This window comes from Necator americanus, chromosome I (assembly GCF_031761385.1).
Source record: "Necator americanus strain Aroian chromosome I, whole genome shotgun sequence".
Classification (NCBI taxonomy): domain Eukaryota; kingdom Metazoa; phylum Nematoda; class Chromadorea; order Rhabditida; family Ancylostomatidae; genus Necator; species Necator americanus.
The window spans coordinates 36,035,949-36,060,286 of record NC_087371.1 but is presented as its reverse complement, the minus strand read 5'-3'; the positions used below and the strand labels follow the sequence as shown (position 1 = coordinate 36,060,286).

The 24,338-nt window shown below is 37.1% G+C and overlaps 2 protein-coding genes across 3 annotated transcripts; one reads left to right on the top strand and one right to left on the bottom strand.

Moving 5' to 3' along the window:
- Positions 1 to 383: 383 nt before the first annotated feature.
- On the bottom strand, positions 384 to 647 carry RB195_007934 (uncharacterized protein; the record flags this gene model as incomplete). The annotated part of the gene is made up of 2 exons (XM_064181845.1): positions 384 to 495; positions 553 to 647. The coding sequence occupies 2 exons, from the start codon at positions 645 to 647 to the stop codon at positions 384 to 386; spliced, it is 207 nt and encodes a 68-aa protein (XP_064038602.1).
- A 6,441-nt stretch (positions 648 to 7,088) lies between these two features.
- On the top strand, positions 7,089 to 23,691 carry RB195_007933 (uncharacterized protein; the record flags this gene model as incomplete). 2 transcript variants are annotated; one of them, XM_064181843.1, is made up of 23 exons in its annotated part: positions 7,089 to 7,173; positions 12,537 to 12,642; positions 12,900 to 13,092; positions 14,798 to 14,875; positions 14,940 to 15,077; positions 16,043 to 16,307; positions 16,436 to 16,567; positions 16,674 to 16,840; positions 18,431 to 18,566; positions 18,654 to 18,753; positions 19,012 to 19,087; positions 19,228 to 19,366; positions 19,463 to 19,625; positions 19,981 to 20,269; positions 20,339 to 20,458; positions 20,551 to 20,694; positions 20,763 to 20,942; positions 21,023 to 21,169; positions 21,389 to 21,665; positions 22,191 to 22,374; positions 22,446 to 22,580; positions 22,663 to 22,840; positions 23,431 to 23,691. In XM_064181843.1, 23 exons carry the CDS (start codon positions 7,089 to 7,091, stop codon positions 23,689 to 23,691), a joined length of 3,693 nt encoding a protein of 1,230 aa, XP_064038600.1. The 2 variants fall into 2 exon arrangements, with proteins under 2 accessions (XP_064038600.1, XP_064038601.1); XM_064181844.1 differs by lacking the exon at positions 7,089 to 7,173 and having other exon boundaries at positions 12,572 to 12,642; positions 16,043 to 16,229; positions 16,290 to 16,307.
- Positions 23,692 to 24,338: the final 647 nt, after the last annotated feature.

The window sequence follows — 24,338 nt, the reverse complement described above, 5'->3', positions numbered from 1 at the left end:
AAATATAAATAATAATATAACAAAAATATAATATAAATAATAAATAATCAAATATAAATATTAATAATAATATAGTAAAAATATAACATAAATAATAAATATAAATATTAATAATAATATAATAAAAATATAATATAAATAATAAACAATTAAATATAAATATAAATAATAATATAATAAAAATATAATATAAATAATAAATAATCAAATATAAATATAAATAATAATATAATAAAAATATAATGTAAACAATAAATAAATAATATAATATGATGATAATAAATATTGTTATGAAGTAATAATTAATAATATAAAATAAATAGCGGATGAACATCAGAGGATCACTCGATCTGGAAAACCTGGAAATTGCCGGATGTCACACTTCAGCCAGCCAGGACACCAGCACCGAATCCATATATAAAGTGCTTCGTCTCCTTCTCCTCCTCCGCTGACTCCATTATCCTTATCCTCATCGTGTTCTTTTTTTCTTCTGCTCTAGTATGAATATGAAATTTGAATTTCAACTAACCCCGCTCCGTCGCCTTCTCCTACTTCTCCTGCTCCTCCTTCTCCTCTTCTTCCTCTTCCTCTTCCTCTTCCTCTTCCTCCTCACAAGCTCTCCTCAAACCAACATCAAACCCAATCATCTTATTTCACATTACACAACATCATAATAATAGGATTAGATGTAATGGAATGCATTTTGTTGTTTTTTTTTCTTTTCTCTCGTTTTTTTTTTCTTTCCTATCGTCTACTCGTCTCCACCTCAATTTTCCGCCTCAAAGTCTTCAACAAACGTCCCTACCTATCTTTTTTTTCACTCACTCGCTATACTTTGTGGATTTGGGTTCATGCGATTTTCCCTCACATTTCTTAGGAGGGAAAAAAGTGGATTTTATTTCTTTTGAATCATCAAACATTCTAGTTTCTAATCCAACAATCAAACATTCATTTGGGTTGATGGAATTCTTCTTGCAAGTTTTATTAATGGATCCAGTTGTGAGTGTGTGTGCATGTGTGTGCTAAAGGATTTGATGTGATTTTGAGTGGTATATAAAAATCTGAAATTTTGCCTAAGCATTCCATGACAAATGTTCAAACTAAATAGAATAGTGCCATAGTAAATGAAAATAAATATATAAATATAAGTAAAATTTAAAAATAAGGAACAAAATAAAAACCACACACCACCACTGGAATCTGGTAAGAATTTCCATTCAAATGACTTGCTAGGAAGCAGAAGATCAATTTTTTTAAATGCATTTCCACTGCGGTGTTTTTTTTTCTAAATGAGTTTTTATCATTATTGTTTAGCATTCCGTCACTTTTACCATCTTTATCTACCGTCTTTCTAAGTGATTTTTTTTCCCTAGGAGACCATACAAGATAAAAAAGACCACTTAGAATAATTTATGGGCAACATCGGGAGAAAACTTCTTTATTATTTATTTATTTTTTTATTTATCATTCATTTATTTATTTTTATTAAACGGTTTGATTGTTTTGCATCATTCTAAGTTGAGACGCTTTCATTTCATCATCCTATGGATGTAAAGAGTTGCCTCGTCGCTTAAACTGATGCTACTGAGATCTTATAGATCATATTAGCATTGGTTTTAGGCATAGTTCTTGGTTTTTAATATTTCTTTTTGCATTTTTTGGGGATTTCGGATGCATCCTCAGGGAAATTCATTTCAAACTACTATGACTGAAGAAAGAATTAAAAATTTTCATTGAAATTGAATCTAAATTTTAAAGTGACTCAAGTGTGGAATTTTTTATCGTGCGATGAAAAACTAATGTTTCGACTTTTCCAAGTTCTGTTCGAAAACGTTCAAATATCGAAAATTCATCGAAAAATCGATTTTCGAAGGTAAGGAGCGAGTTCCTCAATTCTTTTTTTGCTCTTCTCTGCTTACACTTAAAAATTTTAATTCCGAGGTTTGCATCGCTTAGGTCTTTTATTTTAATTCTTTTTTTATTTCCTTTTTCCTGCTCTCATCTTCATCTTTATCTATTCACCTTCCATTAAATGTGTTTTATCCACCATTTAATCGATACTCGGAAAACGCTGCTTAACAAGCAAATTACGCTCACTAAGAGCTCTTTTCAAGCTTTTTTTTGGTGACAGTTCGGCGGATTTTTTTCCCCACAATTCTCCTTTTCGATATTTCTTTGCTATGAGATTTTCTTTTAAATCGAAAAGTGTGGTGTGATTTAAAATTGTACGATATCACCAAAGCGCATGTTTACTGTTTAATTCTCTCGTACCAGCCGGTTTCGGTTGAGCGGTGGAAAACTGGTTGCTTCACTGACAAATTCTAGAAATTTTTGTAGAGAAACGACAACGATTCTGTGCAAATTTCCTGGATAAAATTATGGATTCGACGAACGCGGGGAGGAAGCGAAGAGGAAAAGTATTAAAATTTATTATTAAAATTAAATTAAGTCAAATTAATTATTATTTAAAGTAAAAGTAGTGGTTTTCGCATCGTTTTACCATCAATCCATCCATCCATCCACAGTAGTCCTCCTCCCCGTAGTAGTAGTAGTAGTGTATCTCGGATTTCTCGGCCGGGCCACTAAGTCGAGCCGAGCCACGAACAGACAGAAATCGAGCAGCAGCAGCAGTCAGTCAGTCAGGATGTTTTGTCCTATGCAGCCACGGATTGCGCAACGATCCTGGGGCCAACGCAAGGCATGCATCTGTTTAGTGGCGGTGGTGGTGGTGGTGGTGGGATTCCTTTACACGCACTGTTCTTCCTGAATAGTCATTAGAGAGAGAGGACGTCGCTACATGGCCAAATTGCCGTGAATAGAGTCATTTTTCCCCTGGTCATTATCTTTTCGACGTTCTTCCACAGACGTTCTTCCACAGATGGTGTCCGGAGCTATTCTTAGTTCTTTGTAAAACAAAAATATGATCGACTGTTTTCTTTATTTATTTAGTTATATTGTTATCTATTTATCGTTATCATATTTTTTAAATATTTTATTTAATCACTTAGCGGAGTTCTTCCACAGACGGTGTATGGGGCTATTCTTAGTTCTTAGTAAAAAAATATTATCGACTGTTTTCGTTATTTATTTAATTATATTGTTACATATTTACCTCTATTATCTATTTATTTAATAATTTATCTATTCATTTAGCAATTACTACTTGTTACTACATTATTACTTTTTACTTTCTTAATTTGTTACTTTTCTTACTGCTCTTGCTATTTATTTGATTATTTTATTTGTTTTTTCTTTAATTTATTTCCACATTTTAACTAATTTTTGTTGTTTATTTCATTTTCTTCGTTATTCTTTGGCAAAATTTTCTGGAAAACAGACCTATTGGTAGAAGTTCAGTTTTAAAAATAACTTAAAAAATTGAAAGACGATCTGCTCTCTCTTGCTCGTCAATTCGTATTCGGATCCAATTTTTTCGATTTTCTGGAAAAGGAAAAACTGAGCTGCGATGTGACAAAAATTAGGGGAATTTTTGAAGAAATATTGCTAGTTAATTCTTTTTTTCCCGTAGTTTTCATCTTCAATTCTATTTTCGTTTCTTTTTTTTTTGATTAGCGACTACAGTACCATCCGAGTATCCAGTTTATGCAGTGAGTATTACATTTCATTTCTGATCAATAGATCGAATTTTAATGTGAATCTTCCAGAATGTATATTCTAAATGAAGAGAATCTATGGATAAGCCACTGATTTTCTAAGAATTTAGCATAAAATAAATAAGATAAATAAAGAATAATAAACTACATAAACTTAGTATAAAAATTTATCTAAAATTCATAGCATAAAAGCAATAGTATAAGAAAAAATTAAGCATAATTCATAGTATAAAAATTCATTTTAAAAAATTCTAACGAAGAATTCATCTTAGTAGCATACGGTCGATCGGTCTGCGATTAACCATGCTCTCGAAGAGGAAAAGAGGAACAAGATTAAGTCGGCCGCATTCAGCTCAATTTTTTTCCCGCACTACACGCTCTATTCACTGCGATTTCAGTTCCTTTAACTGAGATTCATGAAACATTCACATAGTCGGATTCGACTAAAGCGGCTAGCCGCAGCGCTAGCCGCGTTATTCTTCTTTTCCACGTAGCGATTTGACTTCGTTTTACCGCTTTTTTCTTCATTTTTCCTCGACGAGAGCGTCGCAAGATTTCCACTGAAAGATGCACGGTTGAACGTCAAAAATCTATCTGTAATACTCATCCTGTAAATGTAGTTTTTATTTATTTATTTACATTCTTTGTAAATAGGTACACGAAAGAAAATGAAATTAGTGCATTTTTTAAAAGAAAAAATAGAAATACATACTTGCAACATACATATATCAAGTAAAAACAAATAACAATAGTAAAAATAGTTTCGAAACAAGCGTTTAAAAATGTACTTTTTAAAAATCTCAATTACTTTCCGAACAATCCCAATAAATCGTGTATTGCTGAACAGAAAACACCCTGTTCTGATGTTTCCATTGGAGTTGACCGAAAAATTTTCCACTCGATGAATCCTATCAATTAGCATTGGGGATTACTGGATCTTCTACTAGATTTACAGTAACCTTTTTTATTTTGTTACTCTCTAGAAACATACGTGGAAAAAATAAAATAGCGTAAAATAAAATAAAATAAAAAATAAAATGACAAAATAAAAAATAAAATAAAACTAAAATAACTAAAATAATAAACGCATCATTACTGGATCTTTTACTAGGCTTACAGTAACCTTTTTTTATTTTGTTGCGCTCTCGAAAAGTTCCTGAAACATCGTGGATACGCTATCGCGTTATTGTCCTCTTTCCCACGTTCACAGACACTTATCTCCACTAAGAACTCCGTTTGATATTAACACCTTCCTATTATACAGCAGTTAGCACCAACTTTTCGTTAATTTTTGTAATTCCACATTAATTTTTGTAGCCGCTAACCTTCCCTTCCAATTACCTGACACCTCAGTGAAACTCGTTACTTGATACAGAAAAATATTGATTTTATGGGGAAAAATTTGGAATTTTTATTGAAAATATTTTTCAAAGTGTAGTGCGGATTTTTTTTGTTTGTTTAAAAAAAAGTTTTTTTGTTTCTTTTTTGCTGGTATTTGTTTTTGTAAAATCCTTGCACAGAAACCTTACAAAAAATAAACTAGGTTAGTTTTACTTTTTTTTTGAAATTTTCTGGAATTCCATATCGTGTTCAAATCAAAAATCAAATATTCAATCATCAAAAAAGTTTTTTTTCTTCAAAATCCCATATCGATCGACTGGTACTAACTACAGTGATTTAATAACAACTTTTTTTTTATAATAGAGGACGTGCTGTGTTGAAGAAAATCCCCCTCCTTATAATTGCTGGTGAACGGAAATTTGTTTTTTTTTTCCTTTTTTTTCGAATAATTGCAAGTCTACTAATATTACAGGGGTAGTGTTCGAGCGGCTACGTTCCGGTGCATTCGTGTGTGTCAACCGTGGCCAGCTTTGCTGCTCAGCTCAGGCAACAAATTTTGCGCTCTGGATTCATCTAGAGATCCTTTTCTTGTAGGTCCAGGGTTATTTATGCTTATTTATGGATTTTTAAGGGAGTTGGTGTAAATTTTTCTCGGGTGTTCTTATTCTTTTTTCGTGAGTATGGATTTTGAAGGAAGTTACTGGAAATTTTCCTCGGATATTCTCAGATTTTTTTCCTAAGAGCTCAGTTAGAGATTCCTGTGCACGTTTATTTATTGGCTATATAGGCAGTTATGGCAGATTTTTCTCGGAATTCTCGTGTCCTGACCCCTCCTTTCTAAAAGTTAAACTAAAGTTTTTTTTAGGTTTATTAATTCTCTTTAAAGGCAATTATTCAAGATTTTCTGCGGTTTTCTCGGATTCTGATCCTTTTTCCCTGAGCGGTCACTTTGAGATCCTTGTAAAAGTTTATTTTTTTTTGGTATTAAAGCGCAGTTATCGCTATTTTTTCTGTGGACTCTCTTCCAGATCCTTATGCAGATTTATTAATTAGTTTTAAAGACAGTTATCCCAGATTTTCCTAAGTTTTCTTGGATTCTGATGCATTTTTCTTGAAAACTCACCTAAAAATCCCACCGCAGATTTACTAATTGGCTTTAAAGACAATTATCTAGGAATTTTCGGAATCTGATCACTTCTTCCCAGGATCTCAGTTAGATATCCTTGTCAAAGTTTATTAATTGGTATCAGAAGCAGTTCTCCCTGATTTTCTTGGGGTTTTCCCGGATTTTGATCAGTTTTTCCTGACCAGAGAGGCGATGTTATGTGTTTCACGGTGCCTGTAATCTGTCGTTAAGCAATTTTTAAAACGCAGCACCCGGGAGGCTTCGTAGCTGTTTTACAACGCTTCGTCTCAAATTCCAAGAGAGCGTTTTTTTTCCTTCTTCTTCTTCGAACAGGAAACGTTCCTCGGATGTTCCTTTCGCCAGATTTTCCTTGCTTTTCCCGTACGTGAATGTGTATACAATCAATTTTCGGGAAGAAAAGCTTCAGGCAACAGCCGAAACCTCAACATTATCTATTTTTCCTTAACGCTAAAGAACTTCTATACATTATACATTCAATAATTAGTTTTACTTTCATATTTAGTTTGTTTCACATTGTTTTAATTGTTTGATTTTTTTTCAAAATTTTGTTCTGTTACGATTGGTCTTCCTCCCCTACTGAGGAGCCCCAAGGAAGGCTAATCTAAAAATGGATCGTCTAGGTAGAGGCAAAACGATCTTTCATCCAGATTTTTCAATTTTATACTCTATCTTATTTATTTTGACTTTTTTTTCTGTAATAATTATAGGACATACGTGTTCGTAATGTGCACATCTGTGGCAGGACGTAGGCTGTGTGTGATGTGCGTTGTTGGGGGTAATTACCGGTATACGGCTAAGTGATTATTATCTTCCCCTCTCCGACGTTGTCCGTCCGGCTGCTATGGTTATTACGATCACAAAGTTCTGTTCTAGGCGTCAATGAGCTCAGCTGAGGTGAGGAGGAGTCGTAGACGAGTACTTGGAGCGACGTCGGAGGTCCCATGGTCCCGTTTCCCACAGAGATTCTAGTCGCCGCCGCCGCCGCAATGCTCTGCTCTTTACCGCGATTCCGCGGGTTCCTCCTTGATAATCCGTTCACCAAACTTGCCAGACCCGAATCTGAGCGTGTGAGTGAGTGAGTGAGTTCACACTTCCTTGAGGAACTGCCTCCCACCTCAACAATAACACAACTCTATCATCCGGTTGAGTTGTAGCACAGTTTTTTCGCCTCAAAGTGCCCCCACCCCTTCTTCCCTCCTCCTCCAACTACATTTTACCCGTGGCTGGAGCAAAGAAAGTCCGTGGAAGAATTTGACGACTCCTTAGTTGACCGTGGATTACTGTGGAGGTCATCCGAAACACGCAAACGTCAACCTACATGCAATACTATATGAGATCCAACGTGAGAACACACCTTATCACTCAATCCCGACGCACATCCACGGAATGACGGACGGATCCACGCGACACGCAGCGTTGTGTTGTGTACTTTGCCTGGGGCAGTATTTGTCCTTTCGATTTATTCTAATTCTCCTTCTATCAATGGTGAGAATTGTGTGTGTGTATGTGTGAGGGTAGTGAGCCTCTCCGGACCCATTTATGTCCTGCACCGCGCCCTTTTGCATTGGTGCTCGATGATGATAGATGGATGGGGGGAACGATGTCAGAACGATTCCAGCGCCTGCCTAACACGCACTTCCGACGCCACGAACATCCCCGTATAAATCACACGAACACGAGACACTCTGTTGTTTTTTTTTTGAAATATTTTCGATATCGTATTCCTCGCGTAGAAATTTCTGCAATTTTTGCAAAAATTTCTCATATATCTCTCTGGCAGGAGGAGGAGGAGGAGCAGGGATTCGCCTGGACTTATCCAGGCGATATTACTCGCGTATGGTACGCGACTAATTAAGTCGATGACCTTTCCATCTACATGCTGCTTAGCCGGGAGATATGGGGATTGATGCTGTGGGGCTCATCTCTGCTGACCTTGTGTACAACGCGATTCGTCGTCGTCACCGGTTCGGATCTGCCTCCGGATCCGCTCCAAGAGTACTCATGGTGACTATGACGATGATGAATTGGAGGTCGATACTGTATTTCTAATTATCTCATTATCCTAGTGACTGGCTTGTTTCTTGGGATTTTCGAGAAAAAAAAATTAGAAAAAAAGGTCTAAAGAGATCTTCATACTTTTTTAAACATGTTCTTAAATCAAGAAATAAACTAATTAATAAAAAAAAACAAATGAATTAATGTTAAGTTCATAAATCTTATCATTACGAATTTTAGGAGGTTATCGCAACAAATAATTGACTTTAGCTATAATTTCCATTTTTTTTCTTCTTTTTTATTGTCCTATTTTTTTTTCTCTAAAATCAGTCAGCCTTTTTTACATCCAACACATCCAATCGAGTACATTTGAATCTTTTTAAGTAAGTTTTTCATAAAATAACCACTTTCAAATTCATTCGTTCAATCATTCAAAAATAAGTGTTTCATAAAATAATCACTTTCAAATTCACTCATTAATTCAATTATTTTTTTTAAATCAAAATCCTTAACTCAGTTCAGGTTGAAGCAAAAAAAAATCCCTCAGAAAGATGTTCTTAAATCAATAAATTAATTAATTAATAAGAAAAATTAATGTTCTGTTCATAAATCTTATCATTACGAATTTTAGGAGGTTATCGCAACAAATAATCCAATGATTAAGTTTCTGTTTTAGTTTTTGTGGCTAGAAAAGTTTTTTTTGGTATCTTTGCTAGGAAAATTTTCACAATTTAAACTCTTCGAGAAGAACTGTGGCTGAACCTATCTTCCTCTAGATTGTTCGTTCGATTTTATCTGAGCGGCGATTCCCTTCATCTATCCAATAAATTAGCTCGGATAAAGTTTATGTCGCTCACTTTACTCTTTTTTTTCCTCACCAACTTTTTTTTCTGTCATCATTCCTTTCAACGTTGCTAATGGAGTTCATTAACGGGGAGTAGAAATGGTAGAATCTTGTGAAAGTGCAAGGCAATAATTCAGGAAAATTGCTCTGTTCACATGTAAATATTTTATTTCGAATCATTTTTAACTTTATAGTATAGAGAACAAAAATAACATTTTTAAGAAAAAAAGAAATAAGGTTAAAAAGGGAAATGAAATAATTTTATATCACACAGGACATAAATAAAATCCTAAAAAAATAGAAGTGAGGTGAAAAAAAAAACAAATTTGAAACAAAAGCACGTATTTTTTTCTCACTCGTTAATGATTCTCTCTGATGGTGATATTGTTATTTTCTGAGAAAAATGAGAGTATTTATTAAATCTTTATGAAAAATAAATACTTGTTCATAGTTTAATCAATATTTTAATACTCTAAAAAATATTTTGATATCATTAGGGTAATAAATGTAAATAAATATTAGTAAATAATGATAATAAATATAATGTGAATCATTAGGGTAAGTTCATAAATACGTCCATGGGTCCATGGCTGTCTCCGAATGCTCCCCTAGATAAGTTATAGTTCCCTTCTTCATCTTCTTTAATGTTCTATCAGTGAAATCCAAGGAAAGGGGAAAAGAAATGTGTTTATCTTTCGTTATTCGTTTTTTTCTTTTTTTTTCGTAAATTTCCCGGTTTCTCAGTGGGGATTAAAATCCATCGAGGGGCGGCCCCCTCTCTTCGGAACGTTGAATGAGTGGCAATCTGCGGGGTTTCGGTGGCCTTTTTTAAGATCAAATTTTTTCGCTTTTTTCTTGTGGACGGGGTGGGACATTTTCGTGTTGCTGACGGCGGATGCCGGAGCGGGTCCGAGAACCCCGCGGTGCCCCGTTCACGCCACGCCCCGCCCCGCATGAAAATGGATGCGCGGGTCCGTGGCCCGCCCCCGCGTCGCATCGGTGCGACCACCCATCATCCATCCGGCCTAATTGTACCGTTACCTGGACGTGGATGATCTATTCCCGGCTGTCGCCACATATGCTTATGGATGTCATTATCTCATTTAGGATCGGATCATAGCTCTTCTCATTCGTTCTTTTTTTTTCGTACCATTCAGTTGTAAAATTCAAAAGAAAAGGAGAAAAGAAAGATCCAGAATCATCGCGATCTTCCGCGGACATCAATTCGTTCCTGAGAATTTTCTTTGCGATTATTCTGTTCATGTCAGGATCTTCGATTCGGCAGACTAGTTGCTAATCGTACGTGTGATGGTGAATCCATGAAGTAAATCCTCTTTTTTCCTCGGATATCTGCACTGTTTTATATGCAAATACTCTTACTCTGTCTGAAATTTATGCCCACCCATGTATGACATTCGAGTATGGATTTTTCTTTTCTCTAACAGATCCAGAATCATCGATGATCTTCTGAACGTCATCGATTTGTCACCGAGAATCGTTCGGTGCCGTATGCGACTTCTTATTCTTCCATAATTTTATGCGAGGACTTTTCTTCTTTCTTTTTTTTTTTGTCAAACTCTTTTTTTTCTCAAACGGTTATGGTAGGAAATCATAATTCTTTCAGCCATTGGATGTGGTTTTGTTCGCTATTTTTTCTTTCCTTACGATTCTGGATCTTCAGTTGAATTGTGGATGTTTTTTTTTTGAATAACTTTTCGTTTTCATTATACATTTTCATCTTTAGTTTGTTATATGAGGTAAAATGAACTTCTGTCAAGGGAAAATGTCCAGCTTTTCAAAGTTTTCCCTCCTTACGCTAATTTCCTGACTGCAGATGTACACTTTTCCTTAGGTTAGCATTCTCGAAATCGAATTTGTTGCATTAGCATCTATTAAAACTATCTTAATCTTTTGTTTTTTTTTTCTTTTCTTTCCTCACTTTTCATATCGTTCTTTTCGAAAAGATAAACAAACCAGTTATAGGAGCAGCAATTTGTTGTCTAATATTGACCAATCTTCTTATAACTATTTGTACGGTAGACCAATCAGGTCCCATACAAGTGTTCTTGACAGCAGCAGTTGTGTTTGTGTACGAGTATCAAATTTCATCGTTGTTCAACCCTTGTGGTTAATCGTAACCCTGCAACATTACTATCCTTAACAATCCTCTTCTGTTTGGTTATGCCGCATCTGGAGTAAGTCCCACCGCGAAAACTACTGTTCTGCATTTCCTGGCAGGACTCCGAAATAGCAGTTTTGCGAATACGACAGGTAGGAAAAGTCATGTCATTGAATGATGACGAGATCAAATTTCTACGCTGACCATATTGATAGGTTATAGGAGTGCCCATTAAGACGGGAGAAGTGAGGTAGATAAGTGCATCAAGCCGGGAACTTGCTGGTGGATGTTCTTCATGGATGGGATGTTCGTTTCTTTTTTTCCCCTTAATTATCATGCTTGATTATCAAGTATTGAGCCTTCTCGGCTTCAAATGTACCACGAAATGAAGTGCTCAGAGAGAAGTTTCATTTGAGTCTTCTTTTTTTTGTGACTTAAATGCTGAGTCAATGTCAATATCCCATCTTCTTCTTTTTTCAAATACCAATCTGCAGTAAGTAAATGAAAGTGTACGAATCGATCATTTCTGCCAAACAGTGTTTTTCATGGATCTATGATAAACGTTCCGTATTGTGCTGCTGCTCATAAATACACATTTCACTGTTCACTTCACTCTAACGCGAACTGATTGAGTTCTCGCTTCGTCCGGATTCTTACACGGACAAAATCAAGCTTTCCAAAAATTCCTAAAAAAAAAAACTTACGAGTGATTCTCGTTCTCATCGCGAGCGCTCACCTCACCTCACTCACACAAACTTTTCCACATCCACACACTGTACACTGTTTTTGAAATAGAAAAGGAAATCGAAGTGCACGAGCACACTTTCTTTTTTTTTCGGTGACTATGAAAAACTAGACGGTATCTGTCGAGAAGCCGTTTTTCCGTCAACATCCACACGGAACCTGTTCCATTTCCCCGCTATGGAGATTCGAAGAACTGCGTACATCATCGGTCGTTCATACATACGCACACACACACACACGTCTCTTTGCACCACTTTTCCAGATTTCTATTCATTTCAGGCGGGTGAAATATGTTTGTCGTTGGTGTTAGGTGAAATGTGTGTGAATCAGCATGTAACCACATTAACCTATAACATTGTCACTACTATATGTGATTGATCCTGTGACGATCCGGACTGAGAATGTCGGCATTTCTTTAAGCGTCACTCACTCACTTGACCCATTACCTTTCAGTTCTTTTGTAATTCACTAAGTGTCTATTCTATTCATTAGAAGTGTTCTTCGGGATTGTCTCAATAGCTCTTAACAACACGAGATGCCGTTAGCAGAAATACATCTTAACTTGTGCTGCTGCTGTTGTCTTCATCTCTTTTTCTCTAATTGTACCTCCTCCTTTTCTCTTCGGGTACCCATTCGTCATTCTCCCTGAAACGTTATTGGTAGTCTGTTCGTACATCTCAACGCGTCCCATATTTTTCTTTTCTTCAATTTAAGTCTGTTTTTTTCTTTCAGCAACAAATAATAAATGCGATTATTATTGTAACGATATGTGGTTGAGAGTAGCTGCAATACTTGGAATATTAATAGCAATTGATGCGTTCCAGAATTGTCCGAACGGGTAAGAACATTCCATCGATCCTCTTCATTCTATTTATTTTCGTTTCTAAATATTTACTTTTGTTTTTCGAACTGTAAACAAAGTTTGCCATTCAGAACTTAGTCGTTTTTTTGAGATTTTGTTTCAACGTTTCTATCTTTTTTTTCACATTTTCAACACGAACAATTACGGCAGAAGTTTTGCGCTTTTGCTTCAAAAATTGTGATAATTTGATTTTCCACTTTTTCATTTTTTTTGCTCATATAATTTCTTTTCAGTTGTGATTGCCTTCCTGATCCGTTAGTCGAATCTTCGTTTCTATACGTGTGTCGATGGTCTTCGTTACCTTCTGATTTTAATTTTTCAAACTCCTCTTCTATTCGCTCTCTTCAAATCGTATGCGAAGACGGTTTTTCGTTACCTAATAGCCTTTTCCGTACTCTTGGAGGATTGCAGCATCTGCGAATAGAGGTTTTTCTTCTTTCCGTTTTTTTTTATTTCGTTTTGTTTAGTCGTCTTTATGGGCAATGAGCGATACAACAATGAGGATACGATATAATTTGAAGGGGGAATAATTACATTATTTGGACACATTTCGGTTTACGATGTCCGAGCATATGTAGCGGATGAGATAGGCATCTATTGCGCAATTGTACGAGAGAGTGTAGGTGGGAACACACCATTTGGCCTACACCCCCTCCCCCCCTTCCCACTAAACGTGACGGGATTAGCGGTACAGTATTCAACCTTGTACCGTCCGTCGTCTACAGAGGGGTTTTTGAATCTTTTAGGTTTTCGACCTTCGAAATGTCATGGTACGAGGCTGATTCACCTCTTATGTCCAACCATAGGTGATCGTAAATCAAAGGCGAGGCTCTGCTGTTGTTGTTCTGGCGGACAGCGCACGTTTTACAGCTATGTTACATGTATGAGTTCGTAAATTGCGCTGGTTCATCTGGTGCACGATTTTCCCGTCAGAGGTTATTATAAACAATGGGTACTCTTTTTTCTGTAACTTGTGTTATAATCACTAAAGATCCAACAAAATGTCTAAAAAAAAAAGAGAGACATGGCTGCACTAGGTGAAGCGGAGACGTATCGATAGCATTAGTTAATATTCAAATTGCTTTTCGGTTTTTCTCCTCTTCTCCCCTTTTTCTCCCCATGAATGTAGACTGGTGCACGTGATGAATGAATGATTGGTGGAAACGAGAAAAAAGAAAGTTACTTTCTATAGCTGTCGCTATTATATGAGGTCTAATTGACGAAGCTCCATTAACCTCGTGCTGCTTGACTTTCTTTTTTTTTTTTTGGGGGGGGGGGGGGGGGGAGGTTTAGTTTTTATCCTGATGATGTATTAGTGTATGTAATGCAGAATTCTTGCTTGCTTCGGTGAAAAGACTCGACATCTTGCATCTTAAATTGCCTCGATGTAGGTGTTTTCTCAATGGGTTCGCGCGCCGTCATTATGGGATCACAGGGGGAATTGTGGTGCGTCTGTCATGATGAATATTGTCCGGAACGTGACAGCTTAACCACAGCGTTTTTATCGCGCTAATAACGAGTCAATTTGGCTATATTGTCCTCTAGAAAACAATTATATTGCTACACAGCGAACATATAAGAAAGAGATTATCTCTGAATTATGTGAAGATGAAAATTTTTTCAAGATCAGCAGAGCTTGAGACCTTTTGAGAGTTATTTTTATACTGTTTATGAGGAAATGTTGTTTGGAACTTCTAAACGGTAGTTGTTTTGCTCTCGGTTTTATATCAAGTAAATATAGTATAAAAAAGTAGATTCCTTCTTTAGCAAGGAATGGATGTGGTCTAATTCTCAAAATGGATAGAAATGAAAGCGAAATAAGATTACACGCAACCTTCTGTCATCTACCACCCTACTGTATATAAAATTTGTCGCAATTTTGCAAATAAATAAATATTCTTTGTCACAAATTTGTCCGTCCATCCGTCTGTCCGACGTGAATTCCCACCATCAATCAATAACCACTTCACCCTGGGTAGTGAATTGTGTTTGTATCCTTGTCGCCTCATTTTTAAGTTTCTTTTTGTTTCTAGCTTTCCTATATAGAATTAAAAAGAAACGATGAGAGCTGAAACGCTTTGAGAAAGTGCACAACACAAACATTTGACACGAACTAAGCTTATATTTCTAGGCTTGCCGATGGGGTGGTGAACTTCCAGAGGAGTTGTTTGAACCGCTGAAGAATTTGCGTTCATTACATCTGCATGAGGTTAGGAATCTTTTTGGATTTTCGAGATATTCTCTTCTTTAACTTCTAATTGTTTTAATCTTAGGTTTCTTTGGCTCACGAGACCTTGGGAGTCTCGGATGATGCTCTGGCTAACCTAAAGCGGCTTGAAAAACTTAGCATTACTAGTTCTAACCTCGTACACATACCAGAAAAACTTTTCTGCAGTCTAAAAAATCTTCAGGTTGGTTTCTTTTATTCTAAACACCTTTCTTTCCCGTTCCTCTCATACACAGACTATCAAACACAGCGTTAAGCGACTTGTTGATGCTGACAGACGACATTTCGTATTCATCTTTATTTGAGAGGTGCGCAATCGATGCGTAATTATGGTGTTTATTAGTGGCATGGATCACTTCATTTTGTGCTTATACAATATGCTTTACGGGCCGCCATCTGGCCTTATGCCAGTGATGAATCACACGACATGAGATTTCTCAGTGAGGGTTGGCGCATAGGTCCACAACCATCATCGGCAGGTGGTTCAACAATCCCTAGGCTTAATTCCTCAAGGGATTATCTAATCATATGCAAAGGCAATCTCTGAAGTGCCACAATCCCCATTGTTATTTGAACTTTGTAGATAATTCTGTGAAAACTACTTCAAATGTATCAGATCTTGAAGGTCCTAGGAAAGGGGAGAATTAGTCAAAATAGATAAGGTAGAGCTTTTTTCGAGATGTGGGAGTAGGAACAAAAGTTTTTGGCATTCGTGCTGTTCTTTAGCTTCTAAAGTTCTCCAAGAAGCATACCAAAATGCATTTTTTTTGTTGTTCTGAGAGGAAATTGCGTCCAAATATTTCTTGTTATCCGTTCACGGGGGAAGTTGACCATTCGTACCCTAGAGACGGTCTCAGATCACTATTGATAATGTGACAGGTGGAGATTAGCATTAGCTCGCTTCGTTTGACATATCGGATTGGAACGGTGGCGGTGATGGTGGCGTCGAGAGCTGAACCCTTGGACACCGAGCGGTAAACACAGCGTTGACTGCTGATGCGTACATGATGTACCACAACCTTGCTAATTATCCGTATTACTTCACTTTCATCCTCCCGACTACTGTCACTAATTAGCTAACATTTGCTATTATTCTATCTATTATGGTAACATTGTATTGAACAACTGAAGCGAAAGTTTAATGTTTAGGTCCTGAACGTATCATCGAATTGGATTTCGACTCTCTCCTCCTCCGCTCCTCATTGCATAGCAAATCAACTGATTATTGTTGACTTTTCTCACAATCGTTTGGATCGACTAGGAACGGAATTAAATACTTTGCCAGCTGTGCGACAGCTATCCTTGTCGAATAATCGTCTTTCGTCCATTGAACAGGGTTCACTTCTGAAGTGTCCACTATTGCAGCAGCTCGAACTTAATAATAATCTACTTGAAGGAATCGAGAACTTACCAGGTATTTATTCACGGCTATTCGTTTTTTTTTTACGATGAGGTGACTTACAGAGGACTGTTTTATCAGCAATCATAAATTGCATCTCTTTAGCATTTACATGTCAAAATCTGCACAAATTTTGCTTTCAGAGACGTTAATTCATATTAATCTTGCTTCTAATCAACTGTCTACCATTCCACCATCCCTAGTTGTGTTACCACATCTTGTTTCCTTGAATTTATCGCACAATTCAATCGATGAAAGTTCTCCAAATGTTTTCAGTGAGTTTTTTCTCTCTTTTTCTTCATTACTGTTCGGTATTTTTCTACGCTTTTGCTTCAACTTTCATTTTTTTCTCCTTGAGAAAGAAAAGATATTTTACTTAAGCCTCCAATGTGCTTGAACTCTTGGACTTGTCATGGAATCGTATCAGCACTATTCCATCGAGACTTTACCCAAATTCCATGGGTTCGCTGGTGCATCTTCACTTAGAAGGGAATCGTATTCCAGAGTTGAAACCGTTGGAACTTATGAATTATACACGGTTGCAGACTGTGAGTTCCATCGCATGTTTCACTTCTCTCATTTGTATATCCTCTGCACGTTCGAGTGTTTGATACCTCTTTACGACCTAAGTCTTCACAACGTTCGGCGCGGTGTCAATTGCACATATTGCGTGGGTTCGAGTGCAGTTTGGCCTTGAGCCACACTGTCAACAATGTACTTTGCGCTGAACTGAGTTGGCCGTTTAAGGGAAAGAAAAAGAGAAGAGAGTAGCAGTGTTCACTAGATTTACTTTCCTATGATTCATGGACCAAATGGATGGAATGACCTTGCGATTGACTCTAGTGTGACTGCGTGGGAGATAGGATTTAACACAACTAGTACAACTTAGTGTTCGTGAATGATGGTGGACCGTACCGTAAGACAAATTTTGTCCTACGGTACAGCCACAATTACAAATCACAATTACAAAATTGACAATTAGTTACAGTGACAATCCATTAATATTTTCGAATAGAGATGCACTCTGGTTGGGACTGAGACATGGCTGTTCGCATATTTAAATCCATATACTCTTCCGGTCGTCTTCCACCAGTTGACTCGGAAGATCAGTGGTCTTTTCTGGCCCGCACGGATTTCCATTTGTGCGAAAAACTGTTTCCTATGTCAAATTAAGGTCAATAACGATGTTTTAACGTTTTGCTTTCTCCATCGGAAACAGTACGAACAGCACTTTCTCACTGGGATTTTTTTTTTTTTTTGCTGCGAATTCTCGCCAAATTTCGAGTTCGGTTTTTAATGGAGATGTTGTTCCGAAAGTCATGAAATTACTATGCACGTTCTCCTTTTTAATTAAAGCTAAAAACAATATCCCTTAAATTTTCTTATTAAAGTCGTCTCCTACCTTCTTTTTTTCCAAATAACTGAGAGTTTCCTTAGTTTTTCTGTGATTACGGATTTCTAAACGTATTTTTTAACAGTGCAAATGTATCTCAATATCAAAGATTGGCTTGTTTCCCCTACTTGTTCTGTGTATTACCAACAGATTAGGGAACAATAAGAATCAGCTGCTTGTTCGCGTGTCTGTAAGTATGTTACTCACAAACATACGCGAGTTTATTTGTTTGCATTGGTTCTTTGCGTGTACGGCGGTGTGAGGGAGAATGTGACCTTCTTGACTCTCGATATATTCCCGTATTGTTTCGATCCTGGCTCATCTCACGAATATAATGGAAATGCACACTCTACGTGCGAAAAGGTCAAGTTACCACCCTCCCACTGTGAAAAACCTGTAATTTGGGACGAATTATGTTATTGAGAGGTGTGGTACGTGGTAAATTGTTCCTTAAGATACGTTAGACGGGTCATTTGAGACAATTCCTCACGCTGAATAGAAAGAACTATTTAATGAGCACAAGTATTTATGGAGAACGGTTCCTCGAGGACATTCTTAGTCACATACATGCTTTCTCGAGATTGTTTGCACTTTTGTCGAACCTCATAACAGCAGGCGTTGCATAATCACTTGACCACACTACGTTGAGTGACAACAGGCAAATACCGACGTGCTGAGGATTACTCCGTCATTTGCGCAGCAGATTGTGCATGATCAGAAAAATCAATAAAATGAGGGTTTTCAGCTTAACATTGCCTCAAATCGCTTGGAAAAACTTCGAGATGATATTTTTGCTGGTCTCAATGAGTTGTCCGCACTTCGCTTGGCCAACAACTCTATCGATACTGTGGAACCGGCTGCTTTTGCGGATTTAACCTTAGGTGAATCACATCGGTTCCTTCTAGGCTTTTTTACAATGTTTTTTTTTGTATGTCGTTGTATTTTTTTCAAAGAAAACCTATTTGTAGGTGATGTTGACCTTTCACATAATCGTCTAACCGAGGTTCCAATTGCCATTGGACGTCTATTCAGACTCAAGAAAATTGACCTCAGCCATAACAAGATTAAGTAAGTTCTAAAAGTTAAAGTTAATCCGTTTCGTAAAGTTGAGATTTGTCGTAATGGCTAAATGTGAGTCATGCAACATTGTCAATAAAACATAAGAAAACCCCATGGCATGCGTCAATAACTCTTCAAATTCTTCATTCCCCCGGGGAATGATGTCGGATTAATCGTTATGTGGACTTGCAACTTTGCTGGACTCTGACATATACATTGAAGGAAAAGAGGGTTTCATTCATTCAATGATAAGGGTGAACTTTTCAGAAAACTGCATCAATTCATCTTCAACAAGATCTCACATCTTCATACTATCGACCTCAGCCATAACGAGTTACCATCGGTAAGTTTCGTTGAGCTAGAAGAAAAATGCGCTCAATTAGATTACGTTGTAACAGGAGCTGTGTGCCGCTGCCTGATGAGTATCTGTGCTTGGTTTTTATTGGTTGAGGGTTGATTTAAAAAAGGTTTTTTTGTTTGCAGGTCAGCCCATATGTGTTCTCAGACTGTGCCTACTTGACATCATTGAACCTGTCTCATAACCATATCTCACAGCTGTTCCACGATTCATTAGCTAAATGCCCATTGCTGAAAAGAATCGACCTTTCGGATAACCGTTTAGGTATGATTCGAGTTTTCATAGTTCTAGTTTTCACTGTTTGCTTTCAAGTTACAGCGCTTGTTAAAATTTCACCCATTGCAACCACCACTTTTTAAGGATCCTTAGCTGATGCACTATCGCAAGCGCTGGCAGTGCGTCGATTGGATGTGTCTCGAAATCGCTTGGAACTACTACAATGGGATGAGCTTCCTCCTCGTTTAGAGCATCTTATCGTGGATTCGAACATTATTTCACTTCTGGGAGCTGCCATCAAGTCTAAGTTCGTTATTTTTATGTGTAGAATTAAAATTTAATGGTTTTTTGTTGTTTTGAGTTGGTAGCTACTGGTACGAGGCTTTAAATGATTCTTCAATTAAGAGTTTTTCAATGTTCGAACTCATTTCGTCATCGTAGCTAAAGGTTTTTCTCGTTGAAGCACTAAAGTGCATGAAAAACCTGTCACGCAGAATAGAAACGTTGAAGAGAAACTCTTTATTTCATTTCTCGGACCTATCAGTTCTAGTCGTTTCTTCTTGGGTTTCAAGGATTTTGCTGAGATTGTTTAAAAAAAAAAGTGTTGATATGTTCTCTAACGTATATGTCACTGAAATTCTTGAGTGATTTCCCTCGTTCAGAGTACGCACAGCTTCCCTACGTGGGAATCGCATAGAACAACTATCTGCTGACCAGATCCCAGACACACTTGAGATCCTCGACTTGTCTGCGAACCGTGTCCAACACATCGCGGCTGCAACATTCGCCGCAAAGACATCACTGCGATCGCTCGATCTTAGCGACAACCGTTTACCGCATCTCGCTGAAGAGTCGTTACTTGCTGATGGAGTTCATAGCATTGATGCGAACTTACGTGGGAATCCGTTACGATGTAGTTGTGAGCTGCATTGGATCAAAAAACAGGAAATTGTAAGTTTGAGCTTACTGTCCATATTTTTTTTCTCACTTTTTTCAACTCAAATTTTAATTGTCCTATAGGTTAAGAGAAAAGTGAATGTTGTTGACATGTCGGAAACTCTCTGCACGCATCCAGTCACTGGTAAGGTTCTACCGCTGGATAAGGTGGATTCTAAGGATCTTCTCTGTGAATATTCACAAGTGAGTTACGATTTTTTTGCTGTAAAGGTTTCATTTGCAGAGTCATTGAAGTCCTCAGAAATAATCGGGCAAATTAAAAATCCATTTCCTAGGTGTGTGAACCGGACTGTGTATGCTGTCAATTCGGGAATTGTGACTGTAAGGCTGTATGCCCGACTGGATGTGCCTGTTTTAGAGATGCCCTTTTTGAAACGAATGTAGTACGCTGTGAACATTTGACTGAAGCTGATATGAAGGTGTGTACACTCATTTCATGGATATTTGCGTTATTTGTATTTATTCCCCTCTAATATTGTTTTCGTAGAGCTTTTCCCCGTCTGCGGTTCCCATATCTGCCACACATGTGCACTTATCTGGATTATCCATTCCAATTTTACGAAGTCATTCATTCCTTGGTCGTCCACGGCTTGAACATCTATTCATTAACGGTTCTGGTATTCGTGGAATTCAACCAAAAGCATTTAACACGTTGCCGAAACTCAAGGTTTGTTGTTATTTTTGATTGTTCTGGGTATTTCTATTAACTGCAGCTGTCGTTTTTTTTCTTCTATCCGCTTATTTCAGCTATTGGATCTGTCTGACAATGCTATAGTACGTCTTTCTGGTGACGAGTTTCATAAAACATCTGCCATTTCACATCTGTTCCTCAATGGAAATCGTTTGCGAACTGTGGAAAGAGGATTGACTGAGAAACTTCCATCGTTGACGACGGTGAGGAGTGGCTTTGAGTTTGGTTTAAAAGATATGGCACATGGTTAAACAACATTTTTATGGATATGTATCTTATAGACTTCTCATTTATTATTGTTTGAATTAAGAATCTAGTTTTTTTGAGAGAAGAAATAAAAATAAACTGAATAAATAGGAGAAATAAAAGTGAATTGATTTCGATTTAATTATATCTCAGTGATCTATACCTCCTTCTTCCAGCTCTCATTACACAATAACGATCTGACTGATGTCTCCTCGGCATTAATGTCATCTGGTGTGCGATCATTGTCGTTGTCCGGCAATGCGTTTCGCTGCGATTGCACTCCACGATTCTCGGCACCGATGTGGATACACGAGAATCGCGCTAAAGTGGTTGATATGGATCGTGTACGATGTGTTGAGAACGTTACAGAATCGTTTCGTAACAATGATACCACCGTTCTGTCAGCATATCCACCAAATGTTGGACACGACATCTTCACTATGTCAATGGATGGTTAGTGCTATTGTTTATTTGTAATTCTGGATTTATTTTGTGGTATGGGGGGTCACGTGGTTCATAGTAAAAGACGTAGAGGTGTTGTAATGATGAAAAGTTGATAAGAAAATATGTTATCTCTTCATAATAGGTTTTGATTCCTGATTCAGGGAACCAGTAGCATCTGTCGTTTTTTTTTTCTTTTTTTGAGATCTAAAGCACATTTTGAAGAGGTTAGGAGCACAACATATATAGTTTTACCTCTAGTGGGACTGTCAAAAAGGCTCCGCAATCTATTACAGCATGGAATAAGTTTTTTTTTCTGGAGCATTGCGTCTTTGTGAAAATACTATTGAATCATTCCTAGTAAGATTAGCAGAAGGGGGAGGCAACGGTTGCATTAGATCATTCAGATAGATATATTCTTAATTTGACGGTTCTTCTGGTTCTCTGGTTCTTGATCTTAAATGGGGATTTGCTGAGTTTTGAGGAGATCGTTATTTCAGTGGGCCATGACACATCTCTTCAACGTTCACCTTTCAGAATTTCTTCGAGATTTCAACCGTACTATTTGTGTGCCGGCCTCTTCGGGATTTTTCGGTCAAGAACCTCAAAATTCTATCCTGACAGTGATTTTCCTCACATCTTGCGCTTTTCTGCTATGTGCGATGACACTTCTTGGTGTATCCCTAGTGAGGAAAGCACACAATGATATGAGCCAACGAAGGTTAGCTTGATTTCCTTTTCGTTGAGCATAGCAGTTGGATCCTGGTGAATCTACCGCAATGTCATTTTCAGATACAAGGCTTCTTCGTCACTCAACTGCTCATCAACTCCTGGATCATCCCCGTTACCAGTACCTTTGTTAAATTTTGATGCTTTTGTCAGTTACTCCAAAAAAGATGAGAAAATGGTGCTAGAACAGCTTTGCAGGTTCGTGAAATGTGTTATGAATTCCATTGATTGTTAATGTTATTAATTTAATCAATATTTTCGTTAACGTTAACTTTTTTAGACCTCTTGAAGATGAAGAGTATGCGTTATGTCTTTTACATCGTGACGGTCCAGCTTATCACTCACGGCTCCATGCGATCTCAGACGAGCTTATATCGCAAATGGAAGCTTCCCAGTGTCTCGTGATTGTGTTGACGAAGAATTTCCTAGAAAGCGAATGGAAGACGCTACAAATAAAGGTTGGTACCATGGATTTTATATTCATTTTTTTTTTGGAACAAATCCTTTTTTTCCTGGTTGTTTGAACAGTCGAAAGTACTAAGATTTGACAAAAAAAAAAAGAGTAATTTTATTGATGTCCAAATCAGATATCCGTTCCGGTTTCATCTGATTTTTCTTTGTAGTTTTCTGTTTTCATGAAGTTCTATGAATTATACTTCTAAATGAAAACAGTACTGTAAACAAAAACTTTTTTTTCGAATCAGAGGTTTATAAAAACGACTCCACTCAATTTTTTAAAGGAAAAATTCCATCAACAGATCTTTTTTCCCAACCATTCTTATTTCCTGCTGTTAGTTCATAATCCAATATGTCTCTAACTTAAGCAATCACCCACTGAAGATTTTGGAAACGGATTTACTGATCGTTTTCTTGGATTTTTTCCCTCTCAAGCTCCCATCTCTTTTTTAAATTTTGGTCTGCTCTTTTGGTGGTATCTTCATTCACATTTTGTTGGTGTCGCATTTTGTTTCGTAGAATCTTTCTGTAGAAAATTTAATAATTAATAATTACTATTACTAATTAATAATTTCAACGTCTAATTTTCCAGACATCACATCAACTGTTTGCGAAGAACAGAAGCAAACGAGTGATTGCCGTGTTAGGCGAAGGAGTTGACCAAAACTTACTTGACGAAGAATTAGGACAAATTTTGCGGAAAAACACATGCATCCGCCAACGGGACCATCTATTCTGGCAATTGTTACGCAGCGCACTGCCGACACGATTGGCTAGTGTTCCCGGAAGCGGCGATGACGCTTCACAGATTTATTCCGATATGTACGGTATAGTGCCGTCGGCGGTGCTCTAGTACCCCATATCATCAGGCCTCAGGAATATCCTCTTTCCATAAAGTTCTTGTCGTTTTCGGCTGGGGGTGCTTTATAAACGGGTGCATTTTTTTCTTCATGTGTGATATATATATGGATTCGTTCGAGACCAACCATTCATCATCTACTCGCCTAAACATTGTTAAAAGTATTACGAGTTCTTTCCGCACTAATCCCCTTCGATTGATCTGATCAATTATTTCAATTTCGCGTTGTTGTATATTCATTTTTTTTTTGTTGCTCAGCTTTCATCACATTTATTCAGTTATTATGCTAATGTATGTAAAAAAAAACAAACACACATACACATACACACAATTTTTGTGCAGGGTTTCCCCGTGTTTCGCTGAGTTTGACCTCCTTTTTTCTCCTTAGTTGCCTGCTTTGCCTCTTTTCTCAAGTCCGATTGTCGGTGTGACTTTTACATCTCTGTTTTTTTTCCTTCTTCTCATGTATTTTGTCATATAGATATTATGCTTTTAAAAAGCTATAGTATTAAATATTTATAATTATTTGTTTATGTGACAGTACACAAATCGAAAATGTGGACTGATTTGCGCAGAAGGTATTTTCTTGAAATTTCTTTTGACTATTCATAAAATTCGTGAAATATTCCTAGAATTAATAA